We start from the raw sequence: 25,100 nt of genomic DNA on the forward strand, positions 1-25,100 counted from the left end.
GGCTTCTGTGGTTTTCAGATAGTCCTTTAGTAGGAAGTTCTAGGCAGGTCAGTAGGCAAGCTGTTTCTCCTGTGAGTGACATCAAGTTGGTTTCACAAAAGGCCCTGGTCCTAGACTCAAGTTGACTTTGCCCAGTAGTTGAAAGTTCCTCCTATGGTAGAAAGAACATGAATTAGCTTTGGAGATAATACTAATGAGCTCAAATCCCAGCCCTGCTAGTGGTTGTGTGACCTTAGGTATATCTATAATTGCTCTGAACCTCGGTTTTTTCATCTATAAAATGAAAAACAGGGATCCCTGGGTGGCGCAGCGGTTTGGCGCCTGCCTTTGGCCCAGGGCGCGATCCTGGAGACCCGGGATCGAATCCCACATCGGGCTCCCGGTGCATGGAGCCTGCTTCTCCCTCTGCCTGTGTCTCTGCCTCTCTCTCTCTCTCTGTGTGACTATCATAAATAAATAAAAATTAAAAAAATAAATAAACCCACTGTTTAAAAAAAAAAAAAAGAAAAAACAAAAACAAAAACTCCTGCCTTAAAAGGTTATTATAATAACTAGAAAATAGTTTATATAAAATATTCTAGAGTAGGGGTAACTGGCTGGCTCAGTCAGTAGAGCATGCAACTCATGATCTCTTGAGTTCTAGCCCCACATTAGGCATGGGGCTGACTTAAAAAAAGAAAAATCCTTTACAGTACTTAATGAAAGTTCAATAAATAATAGTTACTAACTTAATAAAACCAAATGAACAATTATGCTTAGAAACCTCTTATAGCCTCAGAACTCAGATGTCGTTATAATCACAGGATAAAGTTCTTTAGTCCAGTGTCTCACTACTTCTCTCACCATTGTTCAGTATTTTCCCACAGGATGAATCCATTCATCAGACTGATTTTGTCTTAAGTTTTATAGAATAGAGGTATATCCTAGATTGTCAAAACTTTATAGTTGATGTTGCAAAGGAAAGCTTTTCATAACAGAAGCAAATACATGATGTCTCCTTATGTTAATGAATATATACCAAGTGGTATTGAGGGAGCAACAAGATCTGTTAGTACATGGTGGGGTGGGGGGCTGGCAGGCAGCGACCTACCAAGTAGAGCTTGATGAAGATGGGGGTTAGGGGGACGGCTTTGCAAATTGCTGTTGGAATTTGGAATTTTGGCTTATGCCTGCCCAGGTGGCAAAAGCTTGCCTTGGTAGGAAGGTGAGAGGAACACTTCATTTTCTGGGACCAAATGAAGTTGCATTCCATGATTACTTTCTGCTCTGAAGCAGTAGCAGACAATGATATGTGTACACGAATGGTTGGGGGATTGTGTTGCTGTTGTATGCTAGTGAGGATGGGGGGGGGCCTCTTTCCCTAGGCCGCAGCCTGTGGGGCAGACAGGAAGCTAAAGGTTATAGGTACAAAGAAAAGGAATATTGAGGTACAACTGGATGGCTCAGCTCTTAAGCTCTGCTTTTGGCCCAGGGCGTGATCCTGAAGTTCAGGGATCAAGCCCCACATCAGGCTCCCTGAGGGGAGCATGCTTCTCCCTCTGTGTTTCTTCCTCTCTCTGTGTGTGTCTTTCATGACCAAATAAATAAAATCTTTTAAAAAAAGAAAAGGAATATTGAGTCATTCTAGTTGGGATTGCTCATCCAGAAATGATTAAAATTTCCAAAAAATGTCATTTTCTAGGATCCTTCCTTTTCTGTACTCCGTTTTTCTGCACTGCTAAAATCCCTTCTGCCTGCACTAACCACAAGTAATCAGTCTGGTGGCTGGGGCTTGGGAGGCAGCAAATAGCCATTTCTGTAATGTCAGCCCTAGAGCAATCATGTGGGCAGGGTATGCCTAACCAGAGAATGGAGATTTTCAGTTTGTATTCATAACTGGAAATAAAGTTCTTTCCTTATTCTCCTCCTGCAGGTCGGTGAGCTGGTAAAGGTTACGAAGATTAATGTGAGTGGTCAGTGGGAAGGGGAATGTAATGGCAAACGAGGTCACTTCCCATTCACACATGTCCGTCTGCTGGATCAACAGAATCCTGATGAGGACTTCAGCTGAGTATAGCTCAACTAACAGTTTTGCTGACAGATGGGAACAATCTTTTTTTTTTTTTTTTTTCTGAGTGTCATCTATACAATTTTCTTACAGATGTCAAAGCAGTCTAGTTTATATAAGCATTCTGTACCTGTGATCTTTTTTAGACTGAACTACATCTCTAGTCTCATTTACCATGTTCAGGGTACGAAACTGGAGGCCTTGTGTGTTAACTTCTGAATTGGCAATTTTAGGTGGTAGCAGCCATGCCTGAGTGTATCAGAAGGGATGGATATTTTGCCTCCTTTCCCTCAGGTAGTGCGAATCAACCTGTGGAAAACTGATGGACAAGAGAGGAATATTGCATGCTGCTTACCCTGATTTATTCAATGGTTTTATTTTCATTTTGAAACCATGCTATCAAATGGCAATAGACTGTTCCCTCCCACCCCCATGAAGTAATCTTGCACCGTGTGAATAGTAAGTACCCAGTGGGATTGCTTTTTCATTTATAGAACATGACCACTGTATGACTCATTCTGACAGTTCAAATCCTGAGATTTCTGAGGACACTACTAGAGGCATTTGTCTTCTTTCCTAGTCAATGCTTCATACTTTTTCTTGGGATTCTTTAAATCCTTGTTATTCTTTTCCCCCAGGCCTACAGATAGGTTCATTCTCAAGAAAAGTGTTTCTTTTCATTCCAGATGACAAGCAAGATGTGCAGAGCACTTTATTCAGTGCATAGCTTTAAGCCAGTTTTGGATTCACTGAGTGGACACCCAAACTCCCAGCTTTCTGCCTTCCCTCAAGGGGTCATAGTAGGTTCACACTGCTACCACAGCTAAACAGACTTCTGGCTAATGGGATCCAGTGGGGTCATTCCTCCTGAGTGCTAGTATCCTATTAAGGGACTTTTTGAAATTCTTAGCTTCTACTTAGAGTGGAAGGACCAATCACTTAGACTATTCCATAGATGGTTGTAGGGCCAAATTCTGCCCTTTGCTTTATATGCAACTTGTATAAAAGTCAAGTTAAAACTACATGAGTTTGGGATAGGGTTAGCGCTTTGAGAAACATTGGAACCAATCATGAATTACTTATGTATTATTCATTTTACATGGTCAGAATAGTGCTTGAAGTGCATTACATTATCAACTGCCTTCATTTTTGGCTCTTTTTCTTTATGTTCCAGTTTAGTTTACAAATCCTTTCAAGTGTGGAATGGTTTATATGGGGTCAGGTGCTCCAAAGAATAGACTTCTGAGACCAAAAATGATCTAGGCTATTTAGACTACAATATGAAACCTTCAAAGTTAGTTCCCAGTCTAGGAAGGCACTTACTGGTCTATGGTGTGATATGACCCATAGAAACACATTATATTTTGCTTTGGGCCTCATTTAAGAAAAGTAATGTATCTTTCTAATTGTTTTTACATAGGTTAATGATTATTATGCATTCTTTGAACATATACCAAATCATGGTATCCCAGTGACTAGCACAATGCCTGGCATAGTCAGTGTGCAGATGTTTATGTGAGTGAATGAGGGGTGTGCAGAAGCTCTTTATATGGCACAGAGAAGCCAGCTGACACAGGATTATTACATACCACAAGCAAACTAATGAGTTGACGCTAATTTAATGTATTTTTACCTCACACTAAGGTAATGCTTGATAAAGATAGTAATATTCAACTTTTAAAAGTTAGCACAGTGCAATGCACATAGTGGGTGCTCAATAATGTTAAATAAACAGATTTGCAATACTAGACTTCATTCCATCTGACTACTCTTAAATTTTCAGTTAGAGCATAGATACTGTAAAATCCAAATACACACATTAAATCTTGTTTTCCTGAAAGTATGACATCTAAAATACTTGTAGAAAAACCTTGTCATGAACTGATTTGAATGTTTGTATTTTCTTTTGCCTTTGACTTTGATACTGGCTTGTAATGTCTCTTTTCATCATTTGTAATATTAGTGGGACATTCAACTCTACCTAAATCATAAGAATTTTTCAACAATAAGTTGTCTGAAGCCATTAAATGAACTTGGTTGGATTTGGCTGGGTGTGACCGTTGTTGGACCTTAAATCAAAGGACTTCTAATAAGTATCTTCCAAAAGCAAATGCTAGAATCCTATTCAAGTGCATATGTACATTGTCACAGAGCAAAGTAAACTAATTGGCTGCTATATTTTATATAATCATTTCTGCAAAAGCCCAGTTTTGGATACTAATATTTGACATGGTTAAATCTTATTAATTTGTTGGAATTGTTTATTGTTAATAATGCAAATAGATAATTTTTAATTATCCTTAAGTAACATTTCACTATTAATGGTTTGAAATGGGTGGTAAGCAAACCAATTTGAAATAAAATATGAACATGTGCCATTGTATTATAACACTATACACTTTCTTGACAGTTAAATTTTTTTAAAATGTTTTTTTGTAGCATGTATTGTATATGTTTATAGTATATGTAGTAAATAAAAATATGGCCAAATGTTTGGCTTGGTGATCTTTTGAAGGAAGTAATCTTTGAATATTTTTAACAAAAGAGCTAAATCTTTTATGCTTAGGGAATAAGAGGCATGTATGTACATTCAGCAGCCTACAATCATATAATCAAATAAGGAAGCAATTATACATAATCTGTAGGTACTCATTAAAGATGAGGTTAATCATTGGTGATATTTTGAAGGGTCTCCAGAAGTCATGAAATAAATTGATTTAAGAGGAACATACGAATGATTATGTAATGATCAAAAAGCTGGAGTAAGGTGGACAGAGAACATCAAATTTGTCCAGAAATGGCTATATGTGGTTGTACAGAAAACAAGAATATGGTAGGGGGCTTTATAAAGCAAATGAGAAATTTAGATGTTATATAATAGGTTTTTAGAATGTTAATGTAGATAATATAGTGTCATTTCTCCTTTTTTATGTAAGTAGCACATTTTCAGAATAGATAATTTAGTAAATACAAAAAAAAGGTTAAACGTGTTCTTCCCATCGTTTCTCAGAGCATGTGTACATATAGAGACATGCCGTGTGACACTATATATACCTAAAAGGGTTGACATTATACTCTAGTTTTGTGTCCTTCGGGTGGTGAAGTTTTTAAATGAAAAGGACAGGGCACCCTGGCTGGATCAGTCAGTAAACTATGCAACTCTTGACCTTGGGGTCTTGAGTTCAAGCCCCACGTTGGGTGTAGTAGATTTAGTTTTAAAAAATGAAAAGAACAAGTTTTGCCAGTCACTTAACAGTATTCTGCCTGGGACCGAAAATAAAACATCTCATTACTGCTGTAGACATAGCAGATTGTCAACCAAGAGTTAAAGGAATCTCCTCCAAAGGGAGCCACCTTTGGCATACATAAGCTTAACAGCAAGGTGATTTAAGTATGCTTCAACTTTTTATCAATAAAAAAATAAAGTTCAAAATCTTGTTTTAGGGGATCCCTGGGTGGCTCAGCGGTTTAGCGCCACCTTCGGCCCAGGGTGTGATCCTGGAGTCCCGGGATCGAGTTCTCCATCGGGCTCCCTGCATGGAGCCTGCTTCTCCCTCTGCCTGTGTCTCTGCCTCTCTCTCTCTCTCTCTCTCTCTCTCTCTCATGAATAAATAAAATTTTTAAAAATTTTGTTTTAATACATTTGAGTGTTGGGTTCCTTCACATAACTTTGAGTGCTCCTACCAACTCTTGTATTTATGACCCTAATTTTCAAATTAACTTCTATTCCTCTTACAGATACGAAGAGAAAAGCCCCCTCCATAGAAGAAAATGTGAAAATAGGCATCTTAAGTTTGACAGGAAGAGGCTAAGTATTTGGAGCTCTACTGCCATATATACTCTGAAGATAAAAAGAAATGGGTGGAGGGCAAACAGGAACTAACCATCAAGAAGTGAACTTGAGGGGCACTTGGGTGGCTCAGTCAGCTGAGCGTCTGACTCTTGGTTGGCTTGGGTCATTATCTTGGGGTTGTGGGATCAAGCTGCGTATTGGACTCTGCACTCAGCAAGGAGTGTGAGATTTTCTCCCTCTCCCTCTGCTCCTTGCCCCTACCCTCAATCAAATAAATAAATCTTACCCCAAAAAAATGAGATTCATGAAAAAAGCAATGCTTGAGGATCCTCTAGGGATATAGGATGAAAGCAAGCAAAAATGAATACCCAGGCTAGCTTTTGGTCAGGGAAATGCTTCTGATATTTCTGTGATTGGCCTGATTTTATTAGATTTGAGATCTGCATTGGATCCTAGAAAAGTGAGTTCTAGAATAGTGACTGAACGGTCAAAGGTAAACTGATGTAGACAGATTTATTTCTGTCCTCCCACTCCAAGTGGGGAAGACTTTGGACATTTAGCTTTCTGGGAGTGGGAAGGAGAATAGTGTATCAGACATGAGGAGGTTGACTTGTTCAAAGCCTCTGTTTACTTTGGGAAAATTTTATGGAGTTTCTAGCTTCATTTCAAGCTGGTGACTCAGGTGGGCTTCTCCAAGGTTCTGAGTACCAGCAAGGAAACTAGGGAAGTAGAATCCTGAGTTGAGGTGTAAGATTGGTTCCTCCGGAAAGTCTACTGTGAGTGAATATGAGTTTGGTACTACATAAGTATAATAATATTGTTAGTTGGATACCTTTGGGCTGCCCTAACGGGATCTGTAAGGCAGGATCAAGCTTCCTGGAGTTGCTGTGCTATTTGCAGGTTTTTTTTGTTTTGTTTTTTGTGTTTTTTTTTTTTAATTTATTTATTTTATTTATTTGCAGGTTTTTATACTAAGTGTTTGCCTCCTCTCCCTAGACCTTCCAGCCTGACTGCAGGTTCCCAGGAGCCCCTAACAGCTAGGAGCCCTAACAAAGCCTTGGCTGCTTCGGCTGGTGTTGCTACTGTGTCTAAAGATTACCTGTTGTGGGGTGATAGCAATCTTGACCTCACTCATCGTTTTGCAATTATTTGAGAGAGTATCACATGAACACAAGGATACCTCTACTGCCTAAGAAAGGGGCTATTCTAGGGGATCCCTGGGTGGCTCAGTGGTTTGGTGCCTGCCTTCGGCCCAGGGTATGATCCTGGAGTCCCGGGATTGAGGCCCACATCGGGCTCCCTCTGCCTGTTTCTCTGCTTCTCTCTGCGCCTCATGAATGAATGAATGAATAAATAAATCTTAAAAAAAGGAAAGAAAGAAAGAAAGGGGCTATCCTAAATAAAAAGTATATAGGGACGCCTGGGTGGCTCAGCGGTTGAGCATCTGCCTTTGGCTCAGGGTGTGATCCTGGAGTCCCACATTGGGCTCCCTGCATGGGGCCTGCTTCTCTGCCTGTGTCTCTGCCTCTGTGGCTCTCATGAATAAAATCTTTTTAAGTAAATAAATAAATGTAAAGTATATAAATAAAATGAGTGAGGAGTATTCATCTGTTACCACCAAAGGGAGAAATAACTCCATGGTTTGCTGACTTTAGCTGTCAGGGCTAACTGGGTGCTTCTGTGACTAGTTTTGATCAGGTTATAGCAGTTCTAAGTGTGGTAGCTCCTGCAGCATAGATCCCTGCCCTTGTGAATCTTAAATTCTAAGAGTAGTAGGACAAAATCCACACCCATAGCCTCCATGGGGGCCCCTAGTGACTCCGAAAGTAAGTGTTCTGTCAAGGTCACCAGACAGACACATGACTTGGGCAGCAGGTTTTTGTGAGTAACCACTTGGAAAAGGCACCCTTTCGTCTGTGCGGACACGGCCCCATGCCAGGCTCATGGCTTGACAAGTGCAAAAGAGAGTGATTTGGGTTACAATCCCTCCTGCCTCCTCAACTGAGTGCCCGTCTGGTGCATGATTGTACATGACACTCCATAAATAGCTTTGATTATTCTGTTTAATGTTCCAGTTGCCTACCCATTTATAAACATCTCTCCACCACATCCCTGTCACCACCAAATTCTGTCAGCTCTGCCTCCAGAATATTCCCTTTATGCCTCTACCACCCCCACCACCCAAGCAGCCATCTTTCCTGTGAACTGTTGTGACAACCTCCTTCTTGGCCATTCACTCCCTAATCTGTTCATTAGAGCGACCAGGATGATCTTGGGCAGACTTGATCATGGCATTCCTTCACTTAAAAATCCTTTAATGCGGGGGGTCCCTGGGTGGCTCGGCGGTTTCACGCCTGCCTTTGTCCCAGGGTGCCGTCCTGGAGTCCCCGGATCGAGTCCCACGTCGGGCTCCTGGCATGGAGCCTGCTTCTCCTTCTGCCTGTGTCTCTGCCTCTCTCTCTCTGTCTCTATGAATAAATAAAATATTTTTTAAAAATAAATAAATCCTTTAATGCTTCCTCTTAGTCATAAAATACAATCTGCATTCCATAGTATGGCCTACATGGGAGTGTTCACCTCTTCTTCAGCCTGCCTCATTCTCTATGCTCCTGTCAGGCTTTTCAGCTTGTCAGATGAAGGGCACCTGGCTGGCTGTAGCATGCAGCTCTTGACCTTGAGGTCATGAGTTTGAGCCCCACATTGGGCATAGTGATTACTTAAAAAAAAGAGGCGAGCAAATCAGCTTCTCAGATGAAAAAGCCCTTGCCCACTCTAGGACCTCCCTACCCCCAACTCCTACCTGGCACTTCCTCAGAGATGACTTCCCTTAATTCCTGTCATAATCAGTCACATCATTTACCTTCATGGTGCTCATCTCATATTATAACTATGTATTTCTGTGGTAATTTCATTCCATCTCTGTTAGGCTATAAATCCACTCCAGCAGGGCAGAAGCTACATGTGATTTGTTCATTCCATCTCGAAAGCCTAGCACAGAGCCTCACAGTAGACTATACATATTTATTGAATGAAGAATGTTTCCTTCAGAGTATTTAGTGCTGGGGAACAGAGACCCAGCTGATTACCTCTCAACTGCTGTCTCTAGTTTTCTTGGTCTTGGTGTATGCTCAAAGACTATAGGTGTGTTTTATTTTATTTTTTTATAGGTATGTTTTAATATTAGAGTAAAATCCATTTAGGAAATATCCTTCTGTTACAGAAATGTGAAATGGTTGTCACAGCCTAGTCTCAAGGGTCTGGGTGCTTCCCTGTGGCCATGTTCCTTTCCTTTTGCAAAGAAGAGCTGGGCGGCCCGGGTGGCTCAGCAGTTTAGCGCCTGCCTTCATCCCAGGGCATGACCCTGGAGACCCCGGATCAAGTCCCACGTCGGGCTCCCTGCATGGAGCCTGCTTCTCCCTCTGCCTCTCTCTCTGTCTCCTCTCTGTGTATTCTCATGAATAAAAAAATATAAGTAAAAAAAAAAAAAAAAAAAAAAAGATAGGTACTATTTAAAAAAAAAAAAAAAAGAGCTGACTGGATCACTTAGAGGGGACCTATTCACAAATGAAGATTATTGACTGTTTCTTTTAAATTTGAATTCCAGTGTAAACATACAGTGCTATATTAGTTTCAGGTGTACAATAGAATGATCCAATTGTTCCACACATTACTCAGTGCTCATCAAGAGAAGTACATTCTTGGGGTGCCTGGCTGACTAAGTCTGGAGAGCATTTGACTCTTTTTTAAAAAATATTTGTTGGGATCCCTGGGTGGCGCAGCGGTTTGGCGCCTGCCTTTTGCCCAGGGCGCGATCCTGGAGACCCGGGATCGAATCCCACGTCGGGCTCCCGGTGCATGGAGCCTGCTTCTCCCTCTGCCTGTGTCTCTGCCTCTCTCTCTCTCTCTCTCTGTAACTATCATAAAAAATATTTGTTTATTCATGAGAGACACAGAGAGAGAGAGGCAGAGACACAGGCAGAGGGAGAAGCAGGCTCCACACAGGGAGCCCGACACGGAACTCAATCCCAGAACTCCAGGATCACGCCCTAGGCCAAAGGCAGGCGCTAAACTGCGGAGCCACCCAGGCGTCCCGAGCATTTGACTCTTGCTCTCGGGGTTGTGAGTTCCAGCCCTACAGAGGGTGTAGAGATTACTTAAAAAAAAAACAAAAAACAAAAAACAAGTGCATTCTTAATCCCCTTCACCCATTTCACCCATCCCTTCACCCACCTTCACCTCTGGAAACCATCAGTTTGTTCTCTATAGTTAAGAGTCTGTTTTTTGGTTTTTTCTTTTTTCCCCTTTGTTCATTTGTTTTGTATCTGAAATTCCAAATAGGAATGGAATAATATGGTATTTGTCTTTATCTGCCTGGCTTACATAGCATTATACTCTCCAGATCCATCCATGTTGTTGGAAATGTCAAGATTTCATTTTTTTAAGTGTCTCTTTTTTTTTTTTTTTTTTTGAGAGAGAGAGAGAGAGGGAGAAAAAATCTGAAACAGACTCTACTGAGCGCAGAGCCCAATGAGGGTCTCCATCTCACAACCTCGAGATCATGGCCTGAGCTGAAATCAAGAGTCCGACACTTAACTGAGTGAGCCACTCAGGCACCCTCTGACTTTTTTTTTTTTTAATTTTTTAAAATTTATTTGTTCATAGAGACAGAGAGAGAGAGGCAGAGACACAGGTAGAGGGAGAAGCAGGCTCCATGCAGAGAGCCTGACATGGGACTCGATCCAGGGTCTCCAGGATCACGCCCTGGGCTGCAGGCGGTGCTAAACCACTGCGCCACCGGGGCTGCCCTGACTTTTTTTTTTTAAAGAAGATTTCATTCTTTTTTATGGCTGAGTAATATTCCTGTGTATGTGTGTGTGTTTGTGTGTTTGCATATGCACGCCACATCTCACATATTTATCCATTCATCTATCAATAGATGCTTGAGTTGCTACCATTGTGTGGCTATTGTAAATAATGCAGTAAACCTAGGCGTGCATGTATCTCTTCGAATTAGTGTTTCTTGTATTCTTTGGGTAAGTACCCAGTAGTGCAATTACTGGATCATAAGGCACTTCCATTTTTAACTTTTTGAAGAACCTCCATAAGGTCCACAATGGCTACACCAGTTTGCATTCCCACCAACAGTGCATAAGGGTTCCTCAGTAGTCGTATCTTATGTTTAATTTCTAGTTTTAGAAATACTTTTTTAAAAAAAGATTTTACTTATTCAGGAGAGACACAAAGAGAGGCAGATACATAGGCAGAGGGAGAAGCAGGCTCCCCATGGGGATCCCGATGCCAGACTTGATCCCAGGACCCCAGGATCATGACCTGATCCGAAGGCAGATGCTCAACCACTGAGCCACCCAGGAGTCCTTTAGCAATACTTTTTTTAAAAAAATATTTTATTTATTCATTAGAGATACATAGAGGCAGAGACACGGGCAGAGAGAGAAGTAGGCTCCATGCAGGGAGCCCGATGTGGGACTCAAACACAGATCTCCAGGACCACACCCTGGGCCTAAGGCAGACGCTCAACCACTGAGCCACTCAGGCATCCCTTTTAGCAATATTTTCAAAAAGACTGAGTCCCATTGTCAAGATTATATCCAAATTATTTTGTTCTAAAATGCCAATTGTAATGGAAGTAGTTTAATCTATCCTAAACACTATTCAAAGTAATCACGTCTTATCTTGTCTCAATAACATAAATCTCGAAGGTGGCAAGTCAAGAATTCAGCTAACAGGGACAAGGTCCTTGTAAATTCTTTCTGTAAATTATAGTAAAGGGCATGACCCCATTGTAGTGTCAAAGTGGGTTGGAAGTGGGACACCTGAGTGGCTCAGTGGTTGAGAGCCTGCCTTTGGCTCAGGGCATGATCCCGAATTCCCAGGTTCGAGTCCCACATCGGGCTCCTTGCACGGAGCCTGCTTCTCCTCTGCCTGTGTCTCTGCCTCTCTCTGTGTGTCTCTCATGAATAAATAAAATCTTTAAAAAACAACAACAAACAAACAAAACAAAGTGGTTTGGAAGTTAAGAGAAAATTGGCCTGAGTCTGGGGCTCAAATTTTTCCTTTTAGGAGCCTTGTGATATAACAAGAAACAAGGAGAAAGCCAGATCCCATCCCAAAAAAAGAATGTAACAAGAGGAAGTGGTTTATTTAAATTCTTTGGCCACATCTTTTCTCCCAGTAGAATCAAGTTCTTCCTCTACTTTCACTTTTTCTTTTGAATAAAAAATTGCCCCACTTTCTCATTTCCCATGTTAGGCATGCCTGTGGGATTAGGTTTATGTTTGAACCAGCTAGTTGCTTCTTGTCTCTTAGCAAGCTCTGCCATATGATCAAGGACAGTCTTCTTGTTGTCATGACAACCGACATTTACATAAGCAAGAACTAGGGGAAAACGTTGTTTGGAATGATTTGTGGTAAATTTCATCGTAATGGAAAGATAAAGCATCAGTTTGGCGGGGTTGCAGCTAGAATTGGGACAACAGAACAGACTTCGTATTCCTTTTAGTCAGATCTATTTGATAGGTACCACTTTGGGCTATCATATGTACTGGCATACCTGAAAAAAAAGAAAAAATGTGAAATCTTTAATTCTGTCTTTAATCACATTTTCAGTAGCAATCAGGACATTGTGTGTTTGTGGGAGGGGGAAAGGGGCCTGTTCTAAAACAAAGGCTATTGACCTAAAAAACTTGTGACACCTGAGGGGATTCAGAGATAGCCCTCATAAGGGATATGGCAGAGATTACTCATTCAAATCCACGTTCTCTTCTGTGCACAGTGCCTGATGACATTAACTAGGCTCCCTTGCCCTTATGTATGACCATGTGATTGAGTTCAGCCAATGGACTGTGTGCAGGAGAGCTTGCATCCCTTTCAGGCCTGGCTTATAGAAACCTCCCACAGTTTCTCCCCCCATGTGTTCTGTTTCCATCAGGCTGGAATGGAGGTGACACCAGGGTGGAGACTTCATCATCTGACCCCTACCTAAATGACTGCATGAAGAAGGGCCCCACCAGCTTACTTACCAGCTCGGTAGCAAGAAATAAACTTCTGTTACCATTATAGAGGGGTACCCGGCTAGCTCAGTTGGTGGAGCATGTGACTCTTGATCTCAAAGTTGTAAATTTGAGCCCCAGATTGAATGGAGAGATTACCTTTAAAAAGTCTTTAGAAGTGCTTGACTGGTTCAGTCAATAGAGCATGCGACTCTTGATCTCAGGGCTGTGAGTTTGAGCCCCATGTTGAGACTAGGGATTATTTAAAAATAAAATCTTAAAAATTTTTAAAAATAAATATTAATACTCTTTTTAAAAAACCCATTATTTGTGGGCAGCCCCAGTGGCTCAATGGTTCAGCAGTTTAGCTCTGCCTTCAGCCCAGGGTGTGATCCTGGAGTCCCGAGGTCGAGTCCCACGTCAGGCTCCCTGCATTGAAGCCTGCTTCTCCCTCTGTGTCTCTGCCTCTCTCTCTCTCTCTCTCTGTCTCATGAATAAATAAAATCTTTTAAAAAATCAATTATAAAAAAAATCCATTATATGTTTTAAGGTCAAATCATTGCAGCAGTTAACCTACTCTAACACAAAGGAGTTGAATCGGATAGGCAAGAGGCTAACCAACTGGCAGAGGTTATGACTGTGTGACACCAAAGCTTTGTAGAAATTAGTAAAATACTAGAGTCAGCTCGGATAACCAAAAATTTTGTAGTATAAGTATGTTCCATGTAATATCTGAAATTAAAATTTAGTGGAGTATTCTGTATTTTTATTTGTTAAATCTGGCAGCTCTATCCCTGGCTGCCCTTGTGAGAAACACTGCTGTGGGCAGCTGCTCTTTCCTCCAAAGGATATTGCCTTCCTTCTGAAGCATAAGCAGTCCACACCTGGTCATCTGGAGCCAACTTGCTCATTCTGTACCTCGTATTCTGTCATCTTGCTAATTTTCCCAAGGGTAAGTCCCTCAGTCACCTCTCATTTTGTTCCTGGCATCCTCAAGCTGTACTGGGTTTTCTCTGAATGCACGTACCCCATTTTGGACTTTACTCCATCTTTGAAGCTCTTGCCATCTTATTATCCTCCCTACCCACTTTACTGTCATCAACCAACTTCCCTCTCATTTATGAAAGACTGACATCCGGTTTACAGTGTCTCTTCACCCAAGGCCTGCTATCATCTGGGGTGACCCATCCATTACCTTGGCCTCTCTTTTTTTTTCTTTTTGACTACTTAAAATCCATTATCTTGGGGCGCCTGGGTGGCTCAGTGGTTGAGCATCTGCCTTTAGCTCAGCTCATGATCCTGAGGTCCTGGGATCGAGTCCCACATCAGGCTCCTCAAGGAGAACCTGCTTCTCCCTCTGCCTGTGTTTCTGCCTCTCTCTGTGTCTCTCATGAATAAATAAATAAAATCTTTAAAAAATAATAAAAATCTATTATCTTATACTCTTACATCCTGGAATCTTAAACATTTAACTGATTACTACTGTCTAGGCTTCCAGTCTCTCACTTTTCCCAAAGCCCCTCTTCCATTTCAAGGATTCTCCTAGACCCTTAACTTCTCAACCATCAGCTGCCTCCTTTTCCCTAAAGTTCTCAACCATTAGCCACCTCCTTTTTTTTTTTTCCAAGTTAGATAATGAGCAAATAGATAAAGGTCTTAGATATATCTAACTGCCTACTAGACATCTCCATTTGGATGTCCTGAAGTCACCTCAAGCTCAACATATTCCAACTGAATTCATCATCTCTTCCCTTTTCTTTTTTTCCCCTTTTCTTTTTTAAAGACTTTATTTTTAAGTAATCTCTACACCCAATGTGGGGCTCAAACTTATAATCCTGAGATCAAGAGCTTCATGCTCTACTGACTGAGCCAGCCAGGTGCCCCTTCTCCTTCCCTATCTGCTCCTCATCCATGTTCTCTATCAAAATTCTATCATGGGATCCCTGGGTGGCGCAGCGGTTTGGCGCCTGCCTTTGGCCCAGGGCGTGATCCTGGAGACTCAGGATCGAGTCCCACGTCGGGCTCCCGGTGCATGGAGCCTGCTTCTCCCTCTGCCTGTGTCTCTGTGCCTCTCTCTCTCTCTCTGTGACTATCATAAATAAATAAAAATTAAAAAAAAACAAAACAAAAAACAAAATTCTATCACCATTTGATCAACCACAAAACCTGGGACTACCCTTTATTCCTTCCTCTTGTTCATCATTACATTTCCAGTCATTCACCAAATATTAACTCCTAAGCATCTGTAAAATCAGTGCACTTCATCTCCATTACTGCTACCTGAGTTCAAACTGCCAACTTCCCTCATCTAGATGACCTCAACAGCCACCTAATTCGTCTCCTGCCTCTAGTCTCAGCCCCTCCAGTGCCTCTGTCACATTGTAGTCCTAGTGAGCTTTCTATAAATCATATTATATTAGATTATATTCTCCTGCAGCAGTATCTAAACTCTCTGAAAAAGGGATAAAGAGCTCTTATATGTTCCAGGTCCTGCATTTCTCTCCAGCCTTAGCTCTCCTTGCTCTCCTTCCTGTACTCTGGGCTCTAGCCACACTGAATTTCTTGACCTTTCCTTTTTTTTTTTTTTTTTCTAAGATTTTATTTATTCATTCATGAGACACACACACACACACGAGGCAGAGACACAGGCAGAGGGAGAAGCAGGTTCCATGTAGGGAGCCTAACATGGGACTCAATCCAGGGTCTCCAGGATCATGTCCTGGGCTGAAGGCAGGCACTAAACCACTGAGCCACCCAGGGATCCCCTAGGCATTTGTTTATAGTCTACCTCTAGCTGACTCACCTTCTCTCTACCCTTCAATTACCAGTTTTATCTGACACTCTAATTTGGGTTAGGTGTCTGTCCCATGTCCTCCACTGGCAATGTGTGCTTGCGGTTATAACATCACACTAAACTGAAATTACCTGTGCGTGCCTGTCACCGGACCAAGATTGCTCATTGGTGTTTACAATACTCAGCTCTACTTGAACACACAGTAGATACCCTGGGTATGCATTTTTGACAAAAGAAGAAAGAAGAAAGAAAGAAAGAAAGAAAGAAAGAAAGAAAGAAAGAAAGAAAGAAAGAAAGAAAGAAAGAAAGAAAGAGAAAGAAAGAAAGAAAGAAAGAAAGAAAGAAAGAAAGAAAGAAAAGAAGAAAGAGAGAGGGAGGGAGGGAGGGAGGAAGGAAGGAAGGAAGAAGAAAGAAAGAAAGAAAGAAAGAAAGAAAGAAAGAAAGAAAGAAAGAAAGAAAGAAAGAAAAAGAAAGAAAGAAAGAGAAAGAAAGAAAGAAAGAAAGAAAGAAAGAAAGAAAGAAAGAAAGAAAGAAAGAAAGAAAGAAAGAAAGAGAAAGAGACTCCTGGGTGGCTCAGAGGTTGAGCATCTGCCTTCAGCTCAGGGCATGATTCTGGAGTTCCTGGATAGAGTCCCACAGTGGGCTCTCTGTATGGAGCCTGTTTCTCCCTCTACCTGTGTCTCTGTCTCTCTCTGTCTCTGTGTGTGTCTCTCATGAATAAATATACAAAATCTTAAAAAAAAAAAAAAAGAAAACCTTAAGGTAGGCTAAAGGTCATCCAAAGCCAGGTGGGAGCAGTGGGTTGTAATAATCCTAAGGACATAAGGTTACAGTGTTGGAGCCCCTGGCTGGCTCTGTCAGAAGAACATGAGAGTCTCAATCTCTGGGTCATGAGTTTGAGCCCCATGTTGGGTGTAGAGATGACTTAGGTCGCTAAATAATTTTAAAAAGAAAAAAGTTATTACATCAGTTAGCTTTTGTTGCAGAATAAACCATGTCAATAGGTAGTAGCTTAAAACAACAATCACAGGACCCTGGCTGGCTCAGTTGGTAGAGCATGTGACTCTTGATCTCAGAGTTGTGCGTTTGAGCCCCATGTTGGAAAATTAAAAAGCCCTCAATAATATATTTATCTTACATTTCTGCAGCTTAGCAATTTGGGTTGGCTCAGCTGGATTGTTCTTCCGGTCTGCTTAGCTTCTGATTGACTGGGGGCTGTCTGGTCTTGCCCTCCGCTGACAGTTTATCTCCACTTCCTGTGATCTGTTCTCCAGCAGAGTAGCCTGGACTGGTTTTCATGGCTGTTGGCAGAGTTCCAAAAGAACAGGCAGCGTCACACAGGGCCTCTTAAGGCCTGCTTAGAACTGACACAATTCCAATTCCACTGCATTCTCATGATCAAAGGGAGTCTCAAGGCCAGCCAGAATTCAAGGAATAAGGAAATAGACTCCGCTTCTTGGGGATGAGCTGTAAAGTTGCATTGCGAAGGGGAGCAGATATAGGAAAGTGAAGGATTGTGGCAATTTTTGCAATCTATTGAAGATATCCCATAAAATAAACTATTTGACTAAAATGTATAAAGAAGCACAACTTCGTAGAAAGCATCATCACTAGACAAGTCAATACTCAAATGTTTATAGGGTTTTTTTATTTTTATTTAATTTTTAAAAAGATTTAATTAATTAATTAATTAATTAATTAATTAATTATTCAGGAGAGACACAGAGAGAGAGAGAGGCAGAGACACAGACAGAGGGAGAAGCAGGCTCCATGAAGGGGACCTGATGTGGGACTTGATCCTAGATCTCTGGGATCAGGCCCTGGGCTGAAGGCAACGCTAAACCGCTGAAGCCACCCGGGCTGCCCTATAGGGTTTATTAAAAAATTCTTTTTAAGTAGGCTCCATGTGCAACATGGCATTTGAACTCATGACCCTGAGATCAAGAGTTGCATGTCCGGGGGATCCCTGGGTGGCTCAGCAGTTTAGAGCCTGCCTTTAGCTCAGGGCGTGATCCTGGAGACCTGGGATTGAGTCCCACAATGGTCTCCCCGCATGGGGCCTGCTTCTCCCTCCGCTTGTGTCTCTGCCTCTCTCTCTCTCTCTCTCTCTCATGAATAAATAAAGTCTTTAAAAAAATAAAAAAAGAGTTGCATGTTCTACAGACTGAGCCTTATAGTTTTTCTTTATTTCATAACTTGAATATTTTGCATGTGCAAGTGTGATTTTTTTGTATATTTTGTTATTGGAGTTCGATTTGCCAACATATAGTATAACACCCAGTGCTCATCCCATCTAGTGCCCCCCCTCAGTGCCCGTCACCCAGTCACCCCATCCCCCTGCCCACCTCCCCTTCCACCACCCCTTGTTCGTTTCCCAGAGTTAGGAGTCTCTCATGTTTCTGTCACCCTCTCTGATATTTCCCACTCATTTTCTCTCCTTTCTCCTTTAATCCCTTTCACTATTTTTTATGTTCCCCGAATGAATGGTTGAAAGATGAATGGATAAAGAAGATGTGGTCTCTATATACAATGGAATATTACTCCGCCATTAGAAACGACGAATACCCACCATTTGCTTCAACATGGATCGAACTAGAGGGTATTATGCTGAGTGATTTTTATTTTCTTAAGTAATCTCTACACCCGACCCACTGAGTGGGGCTTGAACTCATGACTTTGAGGTAAAGAGTTGCATGCCCCACCGACTGAGCCACCGAGGTGCCCCTCCTACTTTTAGCACCTGCCAAAGTGGGTGTTTGGAATTGGAACTTGGGGACTGTTTGAGAAGAAAGGCACATGGAAAAAGATTACTGAGAATGAAAAGACTCAGCAAAGCTTCTTAAGGTCAGGGTGTGTCCAGTTTATTCACTTTTATCTGTAGCACTTCACATGATTACCACATGGAAAACACTCAGAAAACATTTGTTAATGATTAATAGTAAATCTCTATTTACTATTGTAAAGGAGAACTAAATGTCTAGTTTTCTAGCAGTGCTGCTGCGTATGGATATCCAGGTTATGCCCTAATTAAGGACGTGGGGGGCGCAGAGTAGTTGAAATCTAGCCTAGTTCCTGGCTTTACTTGTCTGCAAGGGGCATAGTTTTATTCTATTCTATTTTATTATTATTATTATTATTATTATTATTATTATTATTATTATTAAAGATTTAATTAATTTATTCATGAGAGACACAGAAAGGCCGTGACATAGGCAGAGGGAGAAGCAAGCTTCCTGTGGGGAGCCTGATGCGGGACTTGATTCCAGGGTCCGGACCTGAGCTGAAGGCAGAGGCTCAACCACTGAGCCACCCAGGTGCCCCATAGGCTCAGGTCATGATCCGGGGGTCCTGGGATCGAGTCCCACATCAGGTTTCCTGCAGAGAGCCTGCTTCTCCTGCTGCCTGTGTCTCTGCCTCTCTCTCTCTGTGTCTCTCATGAATAAATAAAATATAAATAAATAAATAAATAAATAAATAAATAAATAAATAGATAAATACAAACAGAGCCCGTTTTTTGCTTGCTAAGCAGCGGCAGCAAGGCCCTAAGACTCTATGTTGGAGGGGCACCACTTTTACAAATCTCACAGCACTTCCCTATGGCCTGGCAGGGCCCTGATAAGCCATGGGAGCAGAGAACTGGTTACTGAAGAATACAAGATGGTGCAAAATGCACAAAGCGAGAAAACTAAGCATAAAATCAGAGACACTGTTCTTAAATATTGATCAAAGTAAATCAGTGAGGGATTGAAAGACATAGGAGCAAGAAAATAAAAGATAGGGAGGTTAAAATGTCTAAATCTGGGACACCTGGGTGGCTCAATGGTTGGGCTTCTGCCTTTGGCTCAGGACATGATTCTGGAGTCCGGGATTGAGTCCCACATTGGGCTGCCTGTGGGGAGCCTGCTTCTCCCTCTGTCTATGCCTTTGCCTCTCTTTGTGTGTCTCTCATGAATAAATAAATAAAATCTTAAAAAAAAAAGTCTAAATCCGAAGCAGAAACCAACCAAGAGTTAACAGAGAGACCAAACCAGTGGAGCTCACAAAACATGATTTGTTTCCATAAAGGGCAAATATATGAGACAGAAAAGAGATTAATGGCTGCCTGGGGCTGAAAATGGGAATGGGAATTGACTGTAAATAAGCTCAAAGTTTCATTTTAGTGTGATGGAAATGTACTAAAATTAGGTGGTGGCAATGGCTATATAACTCGATAAATACACTAAAATTCATTGCATTTTATGCTTAAGACAGATGGAGTTTATGATGTGTAATTTATATCTTGATAAGGCTATTTAAAAATATTTGTCTCCAAAAAAAGAAATAAAAAGAAATAAATAATTAAAATAATATTTGGCTTGGGGGCAGCCCGGGTGGTTCAGTGGTTTAGCGCTGCCTTCAGCCCAGGGCATGATACTGGAGACCCAGTATCGAGTCCTGCGTCGGGCTCCCTGCATGGAGCCTCTGCCTGTGTCTCTGTCTCTGTCTCTGTCTCTCATGAATAAATAAATAAAAATTTAAAAATAAAATGAAATAAAACAAAATATTTGGCTTGGCAAGAAATAACAGGTGTTGATGTGCCTGGCTGGCTCAGTCAGAAAAACATGTGACTCTTGATCTTGGGGTTGTGAGTTCAAGCCCCACGTTGGATGTAGAGATTACTTAAAAATAAATAAAATCTTTTTTTTTTTTAATTTTTATTTTTTTATGATAGTCACAGAGAGAGAGAGAGAGAGAGGCAGAGACACAGGCAGAGGGAGAAGCAGGCTCCATGCACCGGGAGCCCGATGTGGGATTCGATCCCGGGTCTCCAGGATCGCGCCCTGGGCCAAAGGCAGGCGCTAAACCGCTGCGCCACCCAGGGATCCCAAAAATAAATAAAATCTTAAAAAGAAATAACAGGGCAGCCAGGGTGGCTCAGCGGTTTAGTGCTGCCTTCGGCCCGGGGCCTGATCCTGGAGACCTGGGATCAAGTCCCACGTTGGGCTCCCTGCATGGAACCTGCTTCTCCCTCTGCCTGTGTCTCTCGCTCTCTCTCTCTCTCTGTGTGTCTCTCATGAAAAAATAAATAAAATCCTTAAAAAAAAAAAAAGAAATAACAAGTTGGTGAAGATGTGAAAAAAAGGAAATGTAAATTGGTGCAGCCACTGTGGAAAACAGAATGGGGGATCCCTGGGTGGCACAGTGGTTTGGCGCCTGCCTTTGGCCCAGGGCGCGATCCTGGAGACCCGGGATCGAATCCCACGTCGGGCTCCCGGTGCATGGAGCCTGCTTCTCCCTCTGCCTGTGTCTCTGCCTCTCTCTCTCTCTCTCTCTCTCTGTGAGACTATCATAAATAAATAAGAAAAAATTTTAAAAAATGTTTAAGAAAACAGAATGGAATTTCCTCAAAAAAATTAAAAATATAAATACCATAGGATCCAGTAATTCCATTACTATTTACCCCTGAACATGAGAACACTAATTTGAAAAGATTATATGTACCCCTATGTTTATTGCAGCATTGTTTACAATAGCCAAGATACAGAAGCAATCCGAGTGTCCATCAATAGATTAATGGATAAAGAAGATGTGGTGTATATGTATATACAGTGGAATATTACTCAGTCATAAAAACAGAATGAGCTCCTGCCCTTTGTGGAAACGTGGATGGATCTGGAGAGTATTATGCTAAGGGAAATAAATAAGACAGAGAAAGACAGCACATAATTTCACTCATATATGGAATCTAAAAAATTTTAAAAAATACTTTTTTTAAAAGAGTTTATTTATTTACTTGTGAGAGACACAGAAAGAGAAGCAGAGACAGAGGAAGAAGAAGGCTCCCCACAGGGAGCCTGATGCAGGACTCAATCCCTGGACCTGGGATCATGCCCTGAGCCGAAGGCAGACGCTCAACCACTGAGCCACCCAGGCGTCTCCCAAACAAGACTCTTAAATGCAGAATACAAAATAGTAATTTCCAACAGGAGATAGGTGGGGGCAAAATAGGTGAAGGAGACTAAGATAATAATTTCCAGTAATAAAAGAAATAAGCCATAATAATGAAAAGTACAGCATAGGGAATATAGTAAATAATGTAATAACATTGAGTGGTGACAGATGGTGACCACACATAACTGCGGTGAGCACCAAATAATGTATTGCTAAATCACTATGTTGTACACCTGAAACTAATATAACATTGTATATTGCATAACATTTATATTTCAATGGTACAGAAAAATAAAAAAATAACATTGTTCTTTTTTTTAAATATTTTATTTATTTATTCATGAGAGGGAGAGAGAGAGAGAGAGAGAGAGGCAGAGACACAGGCAGAGGGAAAAGCAGGCTCCATGCAGGAAGCCTGATGTGGGACTAGATCCCTGAACTCCAGGATCACGCCCTGAGCCGAAGGCAGGTGATAAACCGCTGGGCCACCCAGGGATCGCCCAATAACATTGTTCTGAGTGTAATATTGTCCCTTGTCAATGTTAGCCACACTAAAAGTGAACAAGACATTGTGTGTCTCTGATGGTTACAACAGGAAGCTCACAGCAAACATTACCTCTGACACATTCAAATAAAAAATTAAACCTGAATCTAATCCAGCTATCAGTTTACAGGAAATATGAGGAATATAGGAACAAGGTAAATAACACTATGAGGAAGTGAAGAAACAAATCCAGGATGTGAGATATTCTGTAAGACAAATGGCACAGTTTCTTCTCAAATAAATGGCATAAAAAAAAAGAGAGAGAGAGAGACAGGAAGGGAGATCTGTTATGGATAAAAAAAGACTTAAGAGCTCTATCAACTGATATATTTTATGAATTATTTTGTATCCTTATTCAGGTAAACCAATTGGGAAAAAAAAAACATTAGACAACCATGGGAAACTGAACATGGGCTGAATATTATTATTATTTTTTGAATATTAGATGATATTTAAAAATAGGGGCATCTGTGTAGCTTAGTGGGTTGAGTGTCTGACTCTTGGTTTGGGCTGGGGTCATGATCTTGGGGTCGTGGGATTGAGCCTCAAGTTGGAATTCGAGCTCAGCGAGGAGTCGGCTTGAGATTTCTCTTTCTCTCTCTGCCTCTCCACCTGCTCATGCTCTCTCACTCTTAAATAAGTAAATAAATCTTTAAAAATAAATAAATAGGGCAGCCCGGGTGGCTCAGCGGTTTAGCGCTGCCTTCATCCCAGGGCCTGATCCTGGAGACCCCGGATTGAGTCCCAGGTCGGGCTCCCTGCATGGAGTCTGCTTCTCCCTCTGCCTATGTCTCTGCCTCTCTCTCTCTCTGTGTCTCTCATGAATAAATAAATAAAATCGTTTTTTTAAATAAAAATAAAAATAAAAATAAAAAAGTAAGTAAATAAATGTGGGGCATCTGGCTCAGTCAGCAGAGTCTTTGACTCTTGATCTTAGGGTGGTGAGTTCAAATCCCAGGTTAGGTGTAGAGATACTTTCTTTTTTTTTTTTTTTAGAGATACTTTCTAAGAAATCTTTAAATATGAGTGAATGAGGGGCGCCTAGGTGGCTCAGTTGGTTAAGCATGGGCCTTCACCTTTGGCTCAGGTCAAGATCCCAGGGTCCTGGGATTGAGCCATGCTTTGTGCTCCCTGCTTAGTGGGGAATTTGCTTCTCCTCAACCTCTCCCCCTTCCCTCTGCTTGTGCTCTCTCTTTCTCCCTTTCAAATAAATAAATAAAATTATTAAAGGGGAACCTGAGTGGTTCAATCAGTTAACTGTCTGCCTTCAGCTCAGGTCCTGATCCTGGGGTTCTGGGAGATCAAGCTCTGTATCAGGCTCCCTTCTCAGTGGGGAATCCACTTCTCCCTCTCCTTCTGTCCCTCTCCCCACTCCCACTCATGTTCTCTCAAATAAACAAACAAACAAACAAACAAACAGGGGCACCTGGGTGGCTCAGTGGTTGAGCGCCTCCCTTCTGTCCAGGGCGTGATCCTGGAGACCCGGGATCGAGTCCTACATTGGGCTCCCTGCATGGAGCCTGCTTCTCCCTCTGCCTGTGTCTCTGCCTCTCTCTCTCTCTGTGACTCTCATGAATGGATAAATAAAGTCTTAAAAAAAAAAAGTGAATGTTAATCTTGTTGGATGTAATAATGATATTGTGGTTATATTAAAATCTGTTAGTAATACTGTAGGATATACAATAATGGTCCCCCAGAGATGTCTACATCTTAATCCCTACAACCTGTGAATTTGTCACCTTACATGGCAAAAGGGATTTAGCAGTTGTGAATAAGGATCTTGGGGCACCTGGGTGGCTCAGCGTTTGAGTGTCTGCCCTTGGCTCAGTGCATGATCCCGAAGTCCTGGGATCGAGTCCCATATCGGGTTCCCTGCAGGGAGCCTGCTTCTCCCTCTGCTTCTGTCTCTGCCTCTCTCTGTGTCTCTCATGAATAAATAAATACAATCTTTTTTTTAAAGGGTGTTTACCAATTAGTCCATACTGCAAGCCTAGTAACCTGGAAAGCATGGACTACCATTCAACTTTTTTTTTCTTTAAAAGTTTTACCTATGTATTTGAGAGAGCACAAGTGAGCATGAGCAGAGGGAGAGGGAGAAGCAGGCTCCCTGCTAAGCAGGGAGCTGGATGCAGGCTTGATCCTAGGACCCCAGGATCATGACCTGAGCCAAAGGCACTTAATTGATTGAGCCACACAGGTGCCCTAAATCATGGAATCTTGAGAGGTTTGGAAGTGATGGGTTTTACTAATGATTTGGAGAACTGCAGAAACTTGATTGGAATCAACCACAAAAGTAGAAAGATGCAGATGTGGTGGATTGCTCATGTGTCCAAGCCTTTCTTGGCACATGACAGAAGGATTGAGGAGGATGGCAGGATGCAGAGGAGGTGCCAGGGGAGCCATCTGCACTCCCATCTTTTGGCACAATATAAACGTAGGTATTTTCTTGTGGGTAAAATGGACAAGACAGTAAGTTGGTGGGCTGAACCCACTTGCCCGTAACCTGCCAAGAGGGGAAGTCTTTCAGAACCCTCCTAACAAATTTACACAGGTGTTCCCAAGAAAGCCAGTCACTGGCCGCCTGCCAGATATATATATATATATCAATAAGGAGAAGTTATCCCACCAATGTAAATAGGAGTCCATATTAGAAACTCTACTGATATAATTAACTATACTTATTCATTGAAGAAAAAAACATATAGTTGATAAAAAATAGAGCCTGAAGGAGCATCCAGTAAAAAGTCAACACTTTTGTTTAAAATTTCCTTAAATAATCTCTATACCCAAAGAGCGGCTCGAACTCACAACCCCAAGCTCAAAAGCTACATGCTCTACCGACTGAGCCAGCCAGGTGCCCCAATACTTGTTTTTTTTAAACTCATTTTTAAAGATTTTAATTATTTATTTGAGAGCAAGCACAGAGGGTGAGGGAGAAGGAGATGCAGGCTCCCTGCTGTGCAGGGAGTCCAACTTGAGGC

At 41.7% G+C, this 25,100-nt stretch overlaps 1 protein-coding gene and 1 long non-coding RNA gene across 6 annotated transcripts in view; one reads left to right on the forward strand and one right to left on the reverse strand.

Annotated features, from left to right (window-relative positions):
• Nucleotides 1-7,430, forward strand: part of CRK (CRK proto-oncogene, adaptor protein) — a 33,068-nt gene extending 25,638 nt beyond the window's left edge. For 2 of the 5 annotated variants that reach the window (XM_077851802.1, XM_077851805.1), the window contains exons 3-4: nucleotides 1,913-1,945; nucleotides 5,786-7,430. In XM_077851802.1, the coding sequence (XP_077707928.1) occupies nucleotides 1,913-1,945; nucleotides 5,786-5,812 (60 nt within the window). In that variant the 3' untranslated portion in view covers nucleotides 5,813-7,430. Of the gene's footprint in view, nucleotides 1-1,912; nucleotides 4,562-5,785 lie in introns of those variants that run through there. The other 3 variants (XM_077851803.1, XM_077851801.1, XM_077851804.1) reach the window with 3 other exon arrangements.
• Nucleotides 7,431-11,981: 4,551 nt separating this feature from the next.
• On the reverse strand, nucleotides 11,982-16,982 carry LOC144285953 (uncharacterized). Its single transcript, XR_013354085.1, has 2 exons — nucleotides 16,783-16,982; nucleotides 11,982-12,411 (listed from the first exon to the last, which is right to left on the reverse strand). It is a non-coding gene; the product is annotated as an uncharacterized LOC144285953 (long non-coding RNA).
• Between the last annotated feature and the right edge of the window lie 8,118 nt (nucleotides 16,983-25,100).

Source organism: Canis aureus, chromosome 16, assembly GCF_053574225.1.
Source record: "Canis aureus isolate CA01 chromosome 16, VMU_Caureus_v.1.0, whole genome shotgun sequence".
NCBI lineage: Eukaryota > Metazoa > Chordata > Mammalia > Carnivora > Canidae > Canis > Canis aureus.